Source organism: Embiotoca jacksoni, unplaced genomic scaffold (genome assembly GCF_022577435.1).
Source record: "Embiotoca jacksoni isolate LCO1_2020_lvr unplaced genomic scaffold, fEmbJac1.0.p SCAF_22, whole genome shotgun sequence".
NCBI lineage: Eukaryota > Metazoa > Chordata > Actinopteri > Embiotocidae > Embiotoca > Embiotoca jacksoni.
This window is the reverse complement of record NW_027185363.1, coordinates 329677-348188: the sequence shown is the minus strand read 5'-3', so window position 1 is coordinate 348188 and position 18512 is coordinate 329677. Positions and strand designations below refer to the sequence as shown.

The 18512-nt window shown below is 40.4% G+C and overlaps 1 protein-coding gene across 4 annotated transcripts in view; it reads right to left on the bottom strand.

Moving 5' to 3' along the window:
* Window positions 1–18512, bottom strand: part of pde4ca (phosphodiesterase 4C, cAMP-specific a) — a 42940-nt gene that overhangs the window by 15692 nt on the left and 8736 nt on the right. For 2 of the 4 annotated variants that reach the window (XM_069157031.1, XM_069157033.1), the window contains exon 1: window positions 13949–14693. The exons of 1 other annotated variant lie outside the window; for it this stretch is intronic. In XM_069157031.1, coding sequence (XP_069013132.1) covers window positions 13949–14097 — 149 coding nt within the window. In that variant the 5' untranslated portion in view covers window positions 14098–14693. Of the gene's footprint in view, window positions 1–13785; window positions 14694–18512 lie in introns of those variants that run through there. One more of the 4 variants, XM_069157032.1, reaches the window with a different exon arrangement.

Sequence of the window (18512 nt, the reverse complement as noted above, 5' to 3'; positions counted from 1 at the left end):
ATGTCATCGAAAATCATTCAATAGTTTTTGCAACATAAGATATCTCAATCAAACCCGAAAATGTCAGCTTATGGGGGCGGCGGATTACCAAAGATAGTTATAGTTTCATCTAAAGGGACCATGAATGTCAAACTTTTGCACCCATTATATTTGCACCCTTATAGTTACTGTGATATTTCAGTCTGAACCAAAGCGGTGGACCAACATCACCATTCCTAGAGCTTTGCTGCTGTTAAAAAAAAAAAATGCTGCTTTAAAGTCATTAATATGACCATTTGAATGCAGTGAAACATCCAGGCTAACAGCAGATATGCATTGATGGCAGTATGCAAGAATCCCATTCATTCCTCTCATCTCGCTCTTTCCTCCAGCCCCCCCCCCCCCCCCCCCCCCCCCCCCCCCCACACACACACACAACACACACACCTCACCCACCACTCACCCAGCTACCCTCCTAGGATGCTGCATGAGTTCAAGACTTTGGTGTGTTACTGGCTGTTATGTAACCTCCATTCATGTGACAGATTCAGACACGCCGACTGCACCATACAGTAGAGAGGAAGTGAGGACAGTGGGGTTAAAGGAGGGTGGAGAGAGAAGTAAGGCAGCGGTGAACAGGCAAAGAGGGAGTGAGAGTAACAAAAATTTCACAGAGAAAGAAAGTGCAGCCTGTTCTCAGGCATATCACGGGAGCTTGAGGCTGGAGTTTAGTGGAGTTCAAAATTGCCAAACGTGAATTTGATAGCGTGCATCAAGGATATCACGATTTTGACAGAAACATTTGGGATTTATATGGTGTTTATATGGTATTTATCAGGCATATCACGGGAGCTTGAGGCTGGAGTTTAGTGGAGTTCAAAATTGCCAAACGTGAATTTGATAGCGTGCATCAAGGATATCACGATTTTGACAGAAACATTTGGGATTTATATGGTGTGAATAAAGTCAACAATGTGCCACAGTAGTGCAGTGTTACACACGTGCAGTGCACGTATGTGTATTTTCATCTGTGAGCACACACATCATCCCTGCCCAGCCAGAACCAGAACACACGTAGCTCCGAGCTTCACCCCTCTCCCCACTCTTCCTCTTTCCTGTTTACTCCATATCGCATTCTGTCGTCACTAATGATGCTGCTGCTGCAACCCGTAGCTGTTCCCGCGTGCTCTGACAATAAATCCATTTCTATTTTTGTTTTTGCACTGCGCTTCTGTCTAAATTTAGCCTCCCCGCGGAATAGATCGAAAGTGGCAACGATGCAGCTAAAAATAGTGTCAGGTAGGATACAGCGTGCTCCCCTCTCTGCTTCCTCCGCATCACAGAGCAGCAGATTCTTCCATCCATTCATGAATATTTATGGGGACGTTTCTATTTGAGGCCGATGCCGAGCTAAAATTAGATCACAGATCAAAATATCGCCTACGTCTTTCCCTTGCCGCTATTTCACTTCCAGTTCTCTTCTCTTTATCTCTCACTCAGCTGTTGTGATTTCAGCGTCGGGAAGTGAGCACATAATCCTGGTTTACTCACGACACCAGACTGTTTATTGTGCACCAATGCACCCACAGACACAATACTATAGTATTTTTTTCATACCAATCAATATGCCTCGCATGATTTCCAATAGTACAAATCACAACGTTCTTCCTGAAATGAAGAAAAAGAACCTCCATTCACACAGAATTATAAAAGCCAGGAGACGCCGTTGCCATGGTAACAACTGATGGGGATCCAAATAAACAATTAATTCAAACAATAATTCAAAAAAAAACACAGCGTCTGTCTGCGATAGAGAAGTGTTGATACCATTTTAAGCTCTTTTTTCGTATTGCTGTTGGTGTTATGTTCCATGTGTAATAAAACATCTCCACAGATTTAACAGTCTGTCTAATGAATGTTTTTTACAAGTACATTTCTAGTGGTAGAATTTATATTTTTTTTTCCATTGTTTAGATTCATTCAGAAAAAAATTATAACCTGTTTATAGTTTTTAGTTTCTAATGACGTCAAAGGGAACCGAGTGTGAAACCAGACTCTTACATAACGTTTTTTTTAAACTTCCATTGTGCCTGATCCTTAAGCATACAATTTACAACATGCGTACTAAATATGTCAACTGACACATTTTGTGTGTCTAAGAGGTCAAAGGTCAGCGTTCAGGCTTAGTGTGCACGCTGTCCGGACCGGAAGCGCCCATAGAAGCTCCGTGGCTGTTTGGATGGTTGGTTTTAAAATGACTCCATTGTCTTCGTGTCTTTCACATGCCAACCAGTCGCACCCACCCACCACTTCTGTGCTTGCCTCACACCCTCCCTCGCCCCTGTGTCTCCATTTCTCAGCCACAAGCAACAAAAACAGAAAGAACATGGTGGGATTTTTTTTTTTTTTTTTTTTTTTTTTTAAATAATCCTGCTCCGTGGGAGAGTGTTGTTTAATAATACACCAGATAAACTTCTTAGTGAATGATGGTTGATGTGAACAATTGGTGCTGCCTGGAGAATTGAATTTAATCTAGTCAGTCACTCTGTGGTCAGTGTCCCTCTACTGGGCTTTGAGGAAACTACAGGAATTGGCCAATGTGGATATCCCAAAATGCAAAACCCGAAATATACTGTAAAGCCTATTCGGCTGGTGGACATAACAAAAATATTCTGCACAACTTTAAAAAAAAAAAAAGGTATTGTCTTCTCTAAAACATTTTTATCATTATATATCGTTGTGCTTGTTCAGACAAAAGGACTGTTTTGCAGGTATCACCTTGGGGTATATGCACTTTTTTTGACAGTTTTATGAATTTCTTTGTTTAATAAAAGTAATTGTTGGACAAAAACTTTCACTAATTTTGTTATTTTCTACAATGAGACTTTTAAAAATGATATTTAAGCAACCAAATTATGTAGAAAGATGGAAATGTTGACCTAAAAAGAGTCAAAAGTTTAAAACATTGAATCATTGTGAAGCAGTAAGACAGATAAAAAATAAAAGGTAAAGAAATCTACTGTAAAAGTTAACAAGCAAGTTGAAACACTACTTCGGGATTGGATATAGTTAGACAGATCCATCCTCATCTGACATCTGCTTTTGCACACTGGGCTTCATTCAAATCTGCTTCAAAGGCGGCCACACATGTACACACACAAGCAAACACACACACACACACACACACACACACACACACACACACACACACACACACACACACACACACACACACACACACACACACACACACACACACACAACTACTTACTTAAAGCTGGAGCCTACGTTCCTGGGAATGGCAAAGACTTACAAAAAAAAAAAAAAAAGTATAAAGAGAAGTGTTACGGTGTTTGTTATTTAAGTGGCTGGCTGGTAAGAAGTGTGATTGATGGTAACCTGTCAGTGGCCCTGATACTTGACACCCCGCCTGCGTCACCGCCTGTCATGGCAACGTCAATCCCATCTGGGGAGCATTAAAATACAGGAGCTATGGGGCAGAGGGAGAGAGAGCCATAGAGCAAGAGCAAGATAGGCCTGTAAACCAGGGCAAGCTGTCATCTGAACCTTCATTCATCATTCCCAGGCCTTTGCGTGACACAGCCAGAGGTAGAATTAGTGACACCAGAGCCAACTTGCACCACCGGCTCAGCCATTTTTTCAAAAGACATTTAAACGAAGGTGGAGAGCATTACATGTAAGACAGATGTCATCTTAGTGACGCCTTGAACGATTTGAAAATTATTTCTATTACGTGACGATGAGTGAAACAAAAGAAGTAAAAGGGTGAAAGATAAACTTTTTATCTTCTTCTGTTGTGTTTAAGCATTATAATCAAGGCTGCATATATGATACATGAAAGATGTTCTGAACCAAACAAAGATTAGAATTGGCTTTATTGAGAACACAAAGTTCACACCAGCAGCTGAGAGTCCACACCCTGTAGCTCAACACTCAGAACAATGTAAAGAATGAACGGAGGAGGTAAATCTGACGACATTAGAAATCCACGGTGAGGAATTATTACATTGGACAGGAGTCACCCTGTGTTTTGGGAGAAATGTTGTGATGTTGTTTTTGTTCTGATAATGCTGTGGCCCTTCACACAGAGGCAGGACCACCCTGCTTGTTTGTCTTGCCCCCCCGTCTCTTTTCCTGTGACATCATATTATTGTATTTGGCCGCGCAGCAACCATATGCAGGTGGTATGTGTTTATGTGTAGACATTATACCTACAATAGTTCACAACTGCCTTATCCCCATCCCACACCGTATAAAATTCTCTTCGGCTGTAAATCCATTGCCTCGGGAACCTGGCAGCTTGCAGTCAATGATTCAACAACGAATTCGGCATCATAACAGAGAGTGTTTGAAGATAATGTGAGGAGATCTGTCCAACAGTTGAAGTTGAACCAGAAGTGACCCTTTCAACAGGATATTAATTCTAAACACACGAGCAAATCCACCGAAGAATGGCTCAAAAAGAAAAAAAGCACAGATTTCAGTCCCATTGAAATTTTGTGGAGGGACTTGAAACAGACAGTACGAAAAGAAAACCCTCAAACATCTTGCAACTGAAGGAATTTTGCATGGAAGAGTAGTCAAATATGTCAGCAAACTGATTTCAGAGACTGATGACAATTATGCAACACCTACAGGAAGGTTTTATTCTGATGACGGGAACAACATTAGCTTCTGAGGCCAAAGGTGTACTTTCTTTTTCTACAAGAATATTACGTCTTAATATTTGTTCGATGAATGATTACAAAATCGAGTTTCTCTTGTGATGTTCAAAAATGTCCTTTGTCTGTTGGCACCGTTTCAAAAAGGATCAAATGTTTAACATGTTTAAAATATGAAACTACGGGTACATAAGAGTTACCTTAGCTTAGCATTAAAAATGGAAACAAGCAAAACCTGTAGTGTTAAAACAACAATTTGCTGTTTAATGGGAGGCTATGTGCCAGAGTAATTATTGGCTAATAATAGAAGTTCTTTAGTGAAGTTTAGAGGTGCTAGGAGGCCGATTTTATAACCTTTAAACAAAGCATAGCGAGCTTTTCATCTAACTTGTAGCAAAAAAAGCAAGGAAGTATATTTCCCAAAATAATTAACTGTTATATTAAGGATTTCAGCAGTACAACTTTTGCAGAAATAAAAATGAAAACAATCAATTTAGCTCCCAGCCCTCACTGTTTCTGTGCCTGTGTTCGTACCTGACTTATTATCCTAAAAACATGAAGGAAACATCAAACCCTGCATACAGTCACTGTGGGCTATACATGCTGTCGATTCCTCTCCAAGCATTCAACACAAACAATAACCTTTCTGTTATTGTATCACCTCACGGCCAACAAAAACAGAACCAGTAAATCAGTCTCTTAGTGTCTAAATGAAAGCTAAGTATACACATGATGCAACTGCAAACAAATGTATGGCCATTGTTCAGAATCAGGCAGTGAAAACAGGTTTTAAAAGAAAAGGACCTGATGTATCTGACACAACAGAAAGGCAGGAACACAGAACCACTTCACTGACCTTTTTATACAGCAAATGAATGGAATTATGAGATTAAGTTTGTATAGAGCCAGTGATGTGAAAAAGACTGCATTGTTTCTTCTGTTGACACAGACATAGGATGATGAAAACCTATCATTTCCTCTATGAAGTAAGAGTTAGCTAGTTTAATGGACATAATGATTTTATTTCATAAAATAAGATGTAATGTGTTTTTTTAATTTTTTTTTATTAAATATAGTATTGATTTATATTAGTTTGTATTTGTTTTCTTTCAAAACTAGCAGCTGTTCTGTCAATTAAAATGTGTGTGGTCACAGTTGTACTGTACAGTTTCTCTTAAACTCAGAGCAGCAAAAGCAAGTGACAGAAAAAAAAATCTTAACTGTATATGTGTGTGTGTGTGTGTGTGTGTGTGTGTGTGTGTGTGTGTGTGTGTGTGTGTGTGTGTATGAAGCTACTATTATATGTATATGTACTCTTAGACTCTCCATGTTCCCCCTGCTACGGCTGTAATTACCGTCCCAGAATACAGCCCTCTTCCTCAGGTCTTTCTTTTGAGAAACAATACAACGCCGTCATGACGCCTGTACTTCTGGGTGCTGACCCCAGATACAGTTTACAGTGCGAAGTGGCTGCCTAAGATACTCGCTGACAATCATCAATCAATTGCTACAATATAAGCACTGGGGAGGAACAGTATCACGAACAGGAAGATGATCCGATCAGCTCCAGGGGATTATGGATCAATCAGTGGCAGAAAGCGAGAAGAAAAATGGATTTGTCCATGTTTTTCCTCTCTTTTCTAAAAATCTACAGTTCGTTTTTTAAATACAAAACCTGCTGCAACAATGCCAACATTTTCAGTGTGCTGAATTTGTTGAGAAATTCTTGCATTTTTTTGCCTTTTCTAAGAAATTGGACTTGGATGACTAATCTTACAGAGCAAATGCATTCCTTCGGTTCAAACACTGCTGTTTGTCTTTCCCTAAGTGAATTTTAAAACTGCAGAATAATGTGTGGATAGTTTAGGATATCCTTCATGTTGTACATACTGCACTCTTTTACTCTGTAGAGCATTGTTTAGACTGCAAGTGAACAGTGGGTCAGAGGTATACAATACACTATATCCTAAATAAATGTGCCAATGCATGGAAAAAATCCTCCATGTGTGCAATTACACAATTGTTTAAAAGACAACAGAGTGACCACCGTGGTGGTGGTGGGTTAGACACCAGAGGAGATTTAGAGTAAGTCACAGGAGAGTCTTCATCTATCTATAAACACACACACGTTCACACTAAGGACTCCAGTCTGTGTTATCCTCTAGGATCACATAGCGCACGATAGAAAACAGTGAAGTGAAAGCTGAGGAATTGGAGGGAAAAGGAAATGAGTGGTGGGTCTGAAGGTAAGAAGAGGCATGAAGAGAGCAAGCGAGGGGAGGAGGAGAGAAAAGGTTCAGAAAGGTTCCAGCAGCAGGTCTATAAAAACGCTGTAACATGATCAGGTATTCAGGTATTATTAGTCAAGGGTCCTGAAGAGAGATTAGACCAGAGAAACATCAGACATCATGTGGGGAAAAGAGACACATAATGACACTTGTTAAGGATTCTGGACCCTTAAATTAACTCAATATATAGAGCATAAATTAAGTGAGTCATAAGTAAACTTTTTACAGTTTCAATACGGATAATATTTAGACGCTTCTTTGTTCTCAAAGTAATCTTATATGACTTTTTTTTTTAATACCAATAATTAATTGGCATAGAATCGTCGGCAACATTTAGGCACTGCCACTGGGGAGGGATTAAAAAAAAAAAAAAAAAAAAAAAGCAGTTTTTTTTCATAGTTACTTTCACTTCTTTTTAATGTGTATGTTAGTTTTGATTCTTCTAACAAACAGCTGTGAAGCAGGTTCTACTTGAATGTTTAAAAAAAAAAACAATTTGGGACAGGGCTTTCATCAGGGTCATTTACAGACTGTGTAAAAACACAAGAGTACACTCTCCATGATGCCTGATGGCAAGACGATACAACTTTTAGTATCTCCCCACTCTCTCTGACGATGTAAAAACCTTGCCCTTGGATGTAAGATTCTGACACTGTAAATTCAGACAGGCTCTTTTTGCTTCCCAATGAAGTTCATATCACCTGAAACACTAATGGAGCTTCACGGTAGTTCAGGCAGGAACAGATACAGTTAACCCTCGTCTTGTCCTTGGGTCAAAATGACCCGCAGCTGTGTTCAACGAAGTTCTATTTTATTTCTATATTTTCATATTTTTTGGGATTATTGGTGACAAGGATGCTGTGAGGGTTTCTTTAAACCAAAAAAAAATCCCAAAAAAATATAAAAATATAGAAATAAAATAGAACTTGGTTGAACACAGCTGCGGGTCATTTTGACCCAAGGACAACACGAGGGTTAAGTCATGATCCCCCTTTTGTTCAATCATTCACGACTTTAGTTTGTTCCACCCAGTTAACGCCTGCTCTCCGCATCGCTCCACAATGACCTATTACAGATCTGCAACTTTTTTTTAAGGTGGACGGAAACTGTTGGCATGTCTACCTGAGTGTTTCCTCAGTGTCTACAGTTACAGTGCTGAGTAACATTTTGAAAAAATCTGAGACAGCATCAGGGCAAAACTAAAAGAATCAAGTTATTCAAATTGTTTTGAAAAACCCTGAATTTTCCTCATGCTGGCAGCTATTATGACGGAACAAAAACAAACTTTTTGAACTTTAAATGTGGATTTAAATTTACATATTACACAAAGTTTTATCGAATTTTCTTTTTACAAAGATGTTACCCAACAAGTACTAAAGTGATGTGAACACAAATTCAGTCAACTGAAATATGTAATATCTAAAATTTAACTAAAGTAATGCTTATTCTCTGTATTAAAAAAAAGATGAAAAACCCATTGTAATGAAGAGTGGACATACAGCCCACGTTTTGCTTCTTGACCCTGTCACAAGACAAAAGCCTTAACTTTTCTACCTTTGCATAGCACACAGAGTTGCACAAATCCACACAAGCACACCAATGCGCAGTCCATCTGTCAAAAAGTGATTCCTGTGTGGTCATGTCTGGGAAGCTCATCACTGGACAGTAACGTTGTGGGATTTTGGGGGGAGTATTCAATCTATAAAATGTATCACACTGCAAACCCTCAGACACGCTGAACATCACGAACCAACCCAACACCATAGATTGTATTTGAGTGCGTTCATGTCCACAGGTAAAAACCAAACATCACGGCCCATGTATGTGCAGTATCTGTGTGTGTGTGTGTGTGTGTGTGTGTGTGTGTGTGTGTGTGTGTGTGTGTGTGTGTGTGTGTGTGTGTGTGTGTGTGTGTGTGTGTGTGTGTCTGTGTGAAGCCAGCAACCCAACACCAGTGGACATGTTCCCCCTGTCTGTGAGCTGGATAAATAAAGTTCCATCACGCTCCCTGTGGCCCAGACCTTCATTAGAAGCCACTGATGGTTTTTTTAACAAATGCTTTGGAAACACTTTTAGACACATTTATTACAACAAAATGCCTTTTGGCTGAGACGCCTGCTCTGCTTTGCCAAGATGAGTGAGAGTTACGCTCTGTGGAGGGCACGGGATGACTTAATCATTTCTGCAAACAAGTACTTGGAGAACAAGAGCTTGGATATATTTATCATGACTGCACTGCAAATTTAGATAGTAGTTGACCTCTGGCACAAGTGTTGGGTACCTATCGCGCAGACAAAAGTTTAAGTGTTAAAATTATTTGTAACAAGAGAGAAAATAAAAGGACTTGACAGGAGTTGGAGTCCGAAGCATCCAAGTGGGTCCAACATTCACACTTGGAGATTTTGATAAATTATTCAGATGAAGATTTCTCTTTTCCCCTCCTCCCCTCCCAGGTTGAACTGACAGGAGAGAGTATTGGCTTGCTAAAAAATGTACTTTTAAAACTCAACTTTACCTCACTCACATGCAAACGGCCAAGACTGTCAGCTTTGTAAGACTCCTAATTCATATTAAATTGCTCTGTGCATAAATCACTTGCTCACTCAGAAACACCCAACAAGGGCCACACTTGTATTTGCTGTCAGTGGTTTATTTAGAAATAATCTTTAAGAGTTTTCCATCTCTTTCCTCACTGTCATAAGTGCATAATGCTCCGTGTCATTGCCGCTTCATTCTGAACTTGGCCAGCGGCAGACAGCGTTGAGGGAAATTAGATCAATAGCCTGTGGAGACATCGCAGGCTGTAAATGGTTTGGATAGCAGAGGAGAAAAGTAAAATGGCTCAAACTAATGGAGCATTTAATTTTTATTTAATTGAATTTTCAATCTGACATCCAGAAACAGTTTCTGTGATTTGTTGTGAAGCAAATAACAGCAATTTTAAACTAAGAGTTCTAATACACACTGATGTTTATTTAACAGGTAAAAAAATATAATACAAGCTGGGGTTGATTTGATTGAGATTAGTTTTGCAGGTATTGTATTTGTTGAACAATTGAAAATTTGACCTTATGGGGAGGGGGGGGTGTAGATGAAAAGGGAAGGAATCCCCAAAGTTAATACACAGCAAATTGCCACTTGAGGAAATGGTCAAGGGATCTCCAGTCATTAGGGTTCATTCACGGAGGACCATGCACGTCAAACTGTACAAAATGTGAAGGCAATCCAATCAATAGGAAAGTGGTGTACTGACTTGCCAATCAACATTGCCATTCCTAAAAGAATTCCGCCACTGTCACCACTTTTTTCAGGCCAAGAAGTTTGGGACTTACTGATACAGAGTATTGATAGAAGTACTTAAGAATAATGGAGTATTTCTACCATACTCTACAATGCAATGATAGCTGGCATAGTATGTGCAATCATTTTGAGGCCCACCTCACTATAGCTTGGCTGGTACGACTCGCTGGGGAGTAAAGTCCACACCATTTCACTGCGCAGTGAAGCTAATGAAAGACATAGGGCAGACTGCTGGTCCAAATATCAGTGGTGAAGCTGAAGACCAAAATGTCCTGCAACAGGCTGTTAACAAGATATTTTCAAAACGTAAAGCTCATACATGGGATCCAGCAAGATCCTGTTTCATCAAACAGTCATTAAGAACAATGTACTACAAAGTTGGTCGATGACGTTTCTCACATTAGCACGCTCCTTGCACTCTTCATTGTTGTTGGCTCTTTAGATATCTTACAAAATTCCTTGTGCTACAAAAACAGTTTCACACAACTTATCTAGACAAGTTAACAGCAGAACTTGCAATGTGCTCTACTTTTGTTATCCCTTATCTTAAAGTATCTACAATCTGTTGACAATTCTCTTTTTCCACCTACCCGCTCAGCCAACACGAGGTAAACATAATGTTGCTGTAAAATGGCCCTCGGTGCTTTGAACTGGAGAATTTTTATGAGTACAGATGCACGAATAACGCACCCGATACCCAATCATGGGATTGGTGCATTCCTATCCAAGATCATGGGGCTTTAAGCTGGCAAATGTAGTTAGATTAAATGTGTCTTCCAGGCTGCTTTCATAGCCTAAAGGCAATTTCATGTTCATACAATTTAAATCAAAGGATAAATACATCAAAGCCAAAAAGCTGCTATCATCACAGAGATTTAGAGGAAATATATCTGTCTTCTTTTCGGAAAAACAGGTGTTACCTTTACGGGCAAGAGAGAAACCAATAACCACCACTGGGCAAAATAAACTGTCACCACTCATCCTGAAATTAAAGTAGTATGGCATGCATTGAGAGGGGATGCATTCAACACATCAGCACTTTTAGCTGTTGTGATTACAGGCACGTAAAGTCATGCACAATCTTGGCACACATGCATCTGAAGTAGAAGGCCTACTTTTATCTGTCTGTTGTCTTCTGCAGTTAACTGAGATAATTGACCTTTAAATCAAGCACAGACAGCACCTGAGACACTCTATATTTGGTCTTTGATGTCAAAAGTTGCAGATTTAAATTATTTCTTCCCATACAGGTTAATCTTTTCAGCTTATCTCATGCCTACATGAGAATGCACTCATGCATGAGTACATTTTATAGAGAAATAGAGCTCTGGTTGACATGTTGGAGGGCCTACACTGGCTCTCTGTATGTCATTTTATACACAGAAATGTGCTCTACTTTATTTAGATCAGCAGATGCCTTGGACAGGGAGAAAACAAAAAAGTAAGAAGGTAAAAATAAGGTACAAAAAAGAAAGGTTATATACTTAAAATGGATATGCTTAAAAGGAGTGTCTCCTTGTTGACTATGTGATATTAATAGATTCCCAAAACGAGCATTGATAATCTCTACCCTCCTTACACTACTTATCACTGGTCTTTGAGAGAATAAAATGGTGGTAGAGACTCACATGGCTCATCCAAAGTCTGCTCTTCTATCAGCATCACTGGTGTAGTTCGGGAGATCAGTAAATCAACCAAATAAAACTCCCTGCCCAGTCTGTGACTCCTCTTCCTGGGCACACGAAAAGATCTTCTTCAACAAAGACCACAGGTCATAAAGTTGTGATGAAGCGGGCAGATCATTCACGGACTGCTTTTTAGCTCCACAGGAGGAAGTGATCTGAGCACTAGGATAGTGAGTAATTGTCTGACATTTATATACTTAAGCATCACCATTTAAAATTTTGGCTACGGAGGAGATTTCACTTGTTTAAGAGCAGAAGTTAATTACATTTCTTGGCATGGGTCTTGAGAGGCATTAAATTGAAAGGACAACTGCCCTTTAAAATCGCCAGTGCTCACAAATGTTCTGAATTACATGTGATAAACAAAGATCCCGTCTGAGAAACAAGGCACAGAAGACGATAATGTAAACAGGACTTTATCTCAGAGTTCTCCCTCAGAGCCTCCCTGCTGGCACTGAGGATTATGTGTGAAGCTGCAAAACTCATGCAGGACTTTTCCTGTGAGAATATTTGTGTAAAGGACAGCAGCATTAAAGCCACATCTCAGACCCATATACTTAATTGAGAGAAAAAAAAATCCTGTTTATTATGCAGTGAACAAAATGGATTTCTTAAAATGTGCAGGATGTATGCACAGCACCAAAGTCACACGCATGCTTTATTTGTCTCGTATGTGTGAATGACTCCTCACATATCATGAGAGATTATGAAGGAAAACGTTCAAAAGATGCTGTCATAGACTGGATAGAAATTACAAAGGCAAAAATCTGTAAATTAATTAAACCACCATGAAAAATCAATCTCTCTGAAATCACTGTTAACTGACTTATCCACAACAAAAGTAGCCCCATCGATGAAATTGAAAGTCAATAAAAAAAAATGTTTTAAAACAAAAACATTTTAAAAGGTTCATTTTAAGTGAATAACAAAAAACAACTACATGCTTAGCTTTAAAACTCTTTACCTTACTTAGATTTAAATACGTTCTGTAGCTAGTTTATAAAATGTCAAGTGCAAGCACTGTATCTCAGGTAATTTTATCTCCAACACATTTAAAAATACAGTTCGACTTCTGTACAGCTTGTTCCCATATTTCCCTGAGCTACATAAAATGACAAAAAGTTGATTCGGCTACCTGAAGGTGTTTGTTTTTTTTAACCCTCACATAATTCTAAATTCAAACAATCCAAAAGCCATGACTTTCATATCGTTCCCTTATGTGACCTGTTAACAGCTGCAACATGTCTTTAGCGTGAAAATTAATTTAGTGTGTTTTGAGAATTAATAATAAAAAAAAAAGAAATCTCCCCTGGAACAGTGTCCACTCTGACAAAACAGGAGACTACACTTGTGGTCAAAAGGAAATATGATTAAAAAAAAAAAAGTATTTTGGGAAATGCTGATATGGACCAAAACAACTGATAAGGACAAAATAATGTTTTTGTAAATATTGCAGCTGATACAAGACTGTATGCAGTCTAAAGTTTTCAGATGGTTATACAAGATGCTCACATTCTTTAAACTCAGTAGAGAACATCCGGTATACTGCAGCATGCTGTAGGATATTCATTTTTCTGTTACAACTAACAGAATATAAACATCCATCACGGATGCTCTGCAAGGGATTGTATATATTAGGTATTTGAAGTTAAAGCTATTTCCTGAAAAGAAATCAACTTTGACCTCAGTAAGAGCCCTTTTTCCCCTCAACTTCATACAACACACTGTAAATCTGTGCAGTGACACATGCACATGGGCATTTTAATGTGTGCGTGTTAGAGAGATGAAAGGAGACAGGAAACAAATAGTGAGACAAAAGGACTGAGAGTGAATGAGGTAGCTCTTAATTACCGCCTGCGTTTCTGTATGATGTCAATAGGTCTGTTGACAGCGCACGGCGATCCCCATATGTTCCCACTCCGCACAGTGATACTCCGCTCCACAGAGTAACAGAACCCACAGTTCGTCGGCACACTCATCCTTCTTTAGCCTACTCTCTTTAACTCGTCCTCACCCTCCTCTTCTCGGCGGCTCCGCTGTTCTCCCTCTCTTGGTTCTCCTCAGCTTGTGGCCACTCTCATCCCTGTAAAATCCGGCCCGCTTCCTCGTCTGTCTCGCTCTGTCGGGCTGTCCGGCTCTCCACGGCTTCCCAGGAGTTCTCATTACCTCTGGCAGGACTGGACACCAGCTCTAGGACCCGAGCAGAGCCAGGACGATGCAATCTATCGCTCCCGTATGCTGGTGAAAATCTGCTTTCTCTTGAATGATGTGTATAAATTTGGAGCGTGTTCCGTCCTGAGCACCTGAATTGTTCAGAGTTGCACTCTCCCGGCTGCAGAAAGAGGTTTTCATCACTCAGCAGAGCTCCATTAATCGGTCCCCCATGTACATCTTGTCTTTGCTCCGGGTCTAAATGCGGCGCAACGCTGTTGCCCTCTCCCCCCTCTCCCTTTCTGTCTGTCGGCTCCCTCTCCCTCTCCCTCTCTCGCTCTTCTTCTGTTTCTCTCTGCTTCTTCCTATCCCCTCTGGCTGCTATACCTTTAATCACAGAGCAAACAGAGACCTTTCCTTTCCCTAGGCAAACTTGCTCTCCTGCTCCGGTCTGTCACAGTAGCCTTGTCCTCTCAATGTGTGTTTCTTTTTTTTTTTTTGGCTGGGCGCCTCACAGAATGTGCACAGATCTGTACAAGCTGTGTGTCTGAGTAACCGAGCGTGTGCGTCAGTGAGCGAGCGTGTGTGTAGGCATGTGACCGAGCAAGTGTCTGTGTGTGTGTGTGTGTGTGTGTGTGTGTGTGTGTGTGTGTGTGTGTGTGTGTGCATCACACATAAAGGGGAACAAGTTTAAGAGTGAGGTCAGAGCTGAGAAAGGGGGCGGCGGGATCATAGCCAGCATGGTTCCTGCCTTCCCCAAATGTTTTAACCATTTTAACCCCTTCCTGCTCTCTCTCTCTCTCTCTCTCTCTCTCTCTCTCTCTCTCTCTCTCTCACTCTCTCACACACACACACACACACACACACACACACACACACACACACACACACACACACACACACACTGAATCCTGATACAATCACAGGATAGCATTCTCCCTTTGGGCACAGTACCATTATCCTTTCCAGATGGAGTGTGTATTAATGCGTGTGCGTGTGTGTGTGTGTGTGTGTGTGTGTGTGTGTGTGTGTGTGTGTGTGTGTGTGTGTGTGTGTGTGTGTGTGTGTGTGACAGGTAGGTCTTGTCTGTGTTAGGTAAAGAGATTGATGACAGGATGAGTATGATAAGGTATTACAGTAAGTAGCTCTTGGGACACAGCCTGCTGAGAACGAAGAACATGTACACACACAAACACACACACACGCACGTACTTGTATACATTATGTACTCACGCACAGGCTTAGGCACGAGCATGCAAGGTCACTCATGGCCAGGGGCAGTGTATTTTTGAAGAGCAGAAATGTGAAAAGTAAATATGAAACCTTAGCTGGTCGACCTTCTGTATGCTCCATAAGAAAACTTAAACAGGAAATATCTGACAAGAGATCAGCAAAATGAGACAGAAGCCACGAATCTACAGGCCATTTTCCCAGAGCGAGATTAAGCCTGGCTTTGGATTTTTAAACGAAAGAGGAAGAGTTTTGTGAGAGTTTATTAGACTGAGCCATGTGTGAGAAAATGCCACTCAGTGTTGGGGGAGGAGGGCTCTGACCACGCTGCGGGTGCTTTGGTGTAACCAAGGCCTGTAGCATTCCGTGTTGAAGACCAATTTTGGCTTATTAACCATCTGCCAAGACCCTCTCCAATGCAGCGATTGTCCAGCCACAGCTTGACAACCATACCCAAGCAGGCACGCCAAGCTCGAGATTTCTCCACATACTTAAGCTATGTGCAATTGAGATTGCCGTCAGAAAGATATGTGTGGTGTCATTTTTGGCTGGAGCACAACAGTGAGGCCAACACCATAAATGCGAATGTCTGTCTGAGTGAATGAGAGCTGGAGAGATAATGTTGCACCGCTGGTCGGCCAAACGCTGCACGACAGGGTGATGAAGTTACACAATTGATCAGCAAAAGCTGACCTATGTCCACACTCCTGTACCATTTCATACATGGTCCAGCCATGTACTAGCGTTAAATGTAGTCTTGTTTGGGGTTTTTCGAGAACCAAATGTACCTGCGTGAAGCTTAAAACACGCAGATCACACGCACCATGGAAAAAACAAAATGACGGGTAAGTTGCCTAATGTCCTTATGATAATGGGATTGTGGGTCACACAGGTTGGGATATTTCTCCACCTCCACTGCTAATCTCTCCTCATCCATTGTGAATTTACAACAAAAAGAGGTGAGCTGATCGAGCCGCCCGGCGCGGAGTGGAAGATCAGCTGCTACGGAAGCTGCAAAGTACAACAAAAGCTTTTTCTCTGTTGCCAAAAAAGGATTTCTTTTTTTTTATGCGCTTCGGTGCTGGAAATAGGACCGTGGCCTGAAGTGTGGCGCGGCGGCTGTTTGGGTTGTACATTTAAAATAACAGGAGCGGCCGTTTTAACGGGCGGCACGCATGAGTTTAAGCAATAATTAAAAACTGTTTTTATTGACAAAAGCTGCAATTGTTAGCCTATCTGGCCAACCGCGCTGTTTGTGCTTTTTCCAAAGCCATGGAGCACGTCATTAACTAACTACGTCAGTTTGTGGTGTTTCAGATTTCGGTCCTGGGAGCTGTTTATGCTAACGTTAGCAGCCTTGTCCCGATCCTTAACGCCTTTAGGGAATTTTACACTTTGGCGACCACAACCGGTGTTACCATAGACCGCACTCTGCTTTCTAAAGTCATCAGCTCGTCTTCCATCCTAAAAGGCTCCGCTTCGTGTTGCATCGAAAGTGAAAACGTATGATTTAAGAATGTCAGCTAAAAAGCCAATTGAGGCTGTACTGATGTGAAATAGAGGTTATTTAATGTTTTATTAACAATTCTTTGGATTCTATGGAAATGACTTACTTTAAAATATTCTTAGTCTCTTATTTTAGAAGATTCTCATTTTAAACAAAACAACATGACATTTAAAAGTCAGGAGAAACGGTATTTCTGACCAACTCATGGAGATAACATTAATTTACTCACTAAGTACAGCTGATAACATCTCCAAGCAACTTCAATTTTAGCAAAATCAACAGTTGCTGGCTAAAAATGAGAACCGCAATTGATACACTGTATCTCTGTATTTATGAAGAACCCATCATTACTTCTGCCAAAGAGGTTATATTTTTGGTGTGGTTTGTTTGTTTGTCAGCAGGATTACAGAAAAACTCGCAGGAATTGTGTAATACGGGCCGAGGAAGAACCCAGTACATTTTTAAGCAGAATCTAATTGCGCGGCAGATACAGAAATTATTTTTTTACTTTCCTTAATATTGCTAGATAAGACATTTGGCCTGCTACATCTTAAAGTCCAGTAGATGGTTGTAGAGTTCAATAGTGTCAAAACATAGATCATTTTAGAAATCCCAGTAATCCTCTGGGATACACGTGTACTTGGTCGAATTTAATACAACCAGCAGTCATTATGAAGCACTCAGGGGACAGTGGTTTTATGAAGGAGAAGCAGAACGGTTATTCATCACCACAGTTGTAAAAACAGTATATCCAAAAATATGTAATGGTCTCGGTTGGAGATTTCCATATCAAAGAAGAGTGTGCTATTGGCCTCGGTGGAGGTCTGCACACTCCAAGTGCCCTTCTAGCTTTAAAATCGAACAATTTTGAGCAGAAAAAAAAAAATCGCCACCGCTTTCACTGTTATGTGACCTGCAGGAATGGAAAGCTTGACAGGCATAGCAGGGCTTGACAAATGGTCAATTTCTATCCAGCTAGTTTCATACAAAACTCATTTCCATAAATGGACTTGCACTTCAAGCGACATTCTGCGGTATGATATGATCCAATTAATTGGCAAATCAGTCAATAGCATCACTTCATCACTATAGGATTTACAAATGTTGGGCAGAGGGACAATAGGTGAGAATGGAAAGCAAAAAGATAGAAAATTCGACTGGTAATACAACAGAGGCTCAATAGCTATCTTTAATATGAACCAGCTCCCTTTCAAGAGGCCAGGGAGTTTAAAATGCATCACAGGACCACTGTGGCATTACATACATTATTACTGCATATGTACAAAAATTTAAGTTGTTTCATTCTTTTTCATCTGGCATGGTTTTATTTTTCAACTTTACATTTACATCACTTGAGACTTAGAGCACAGACAAATTACACCTGCGGTCTTTGCTCACTCAAAATATTTAATATAACACTTTACTATAATACAAAGGTTCTGTGTCTGTGGCAGTCAAGAAAAACTTCCATTTATGGAAATCTGAAGAGGTGCACACTAAAAGGGCCAATCATAACCACAAACTGAACAGACGTACAATACTGCTGTATGTTATGAACAGGAATTAGGAACAGAAACAGTTTATAAATCCAATCACACTAGTACAATGAATTAATAGGGAAGGCGTGTGGGTTTAGCAGGAATGATTAAGCAGAAACTGAAACACAGTCATCATCAAAGACGCGAGAAAA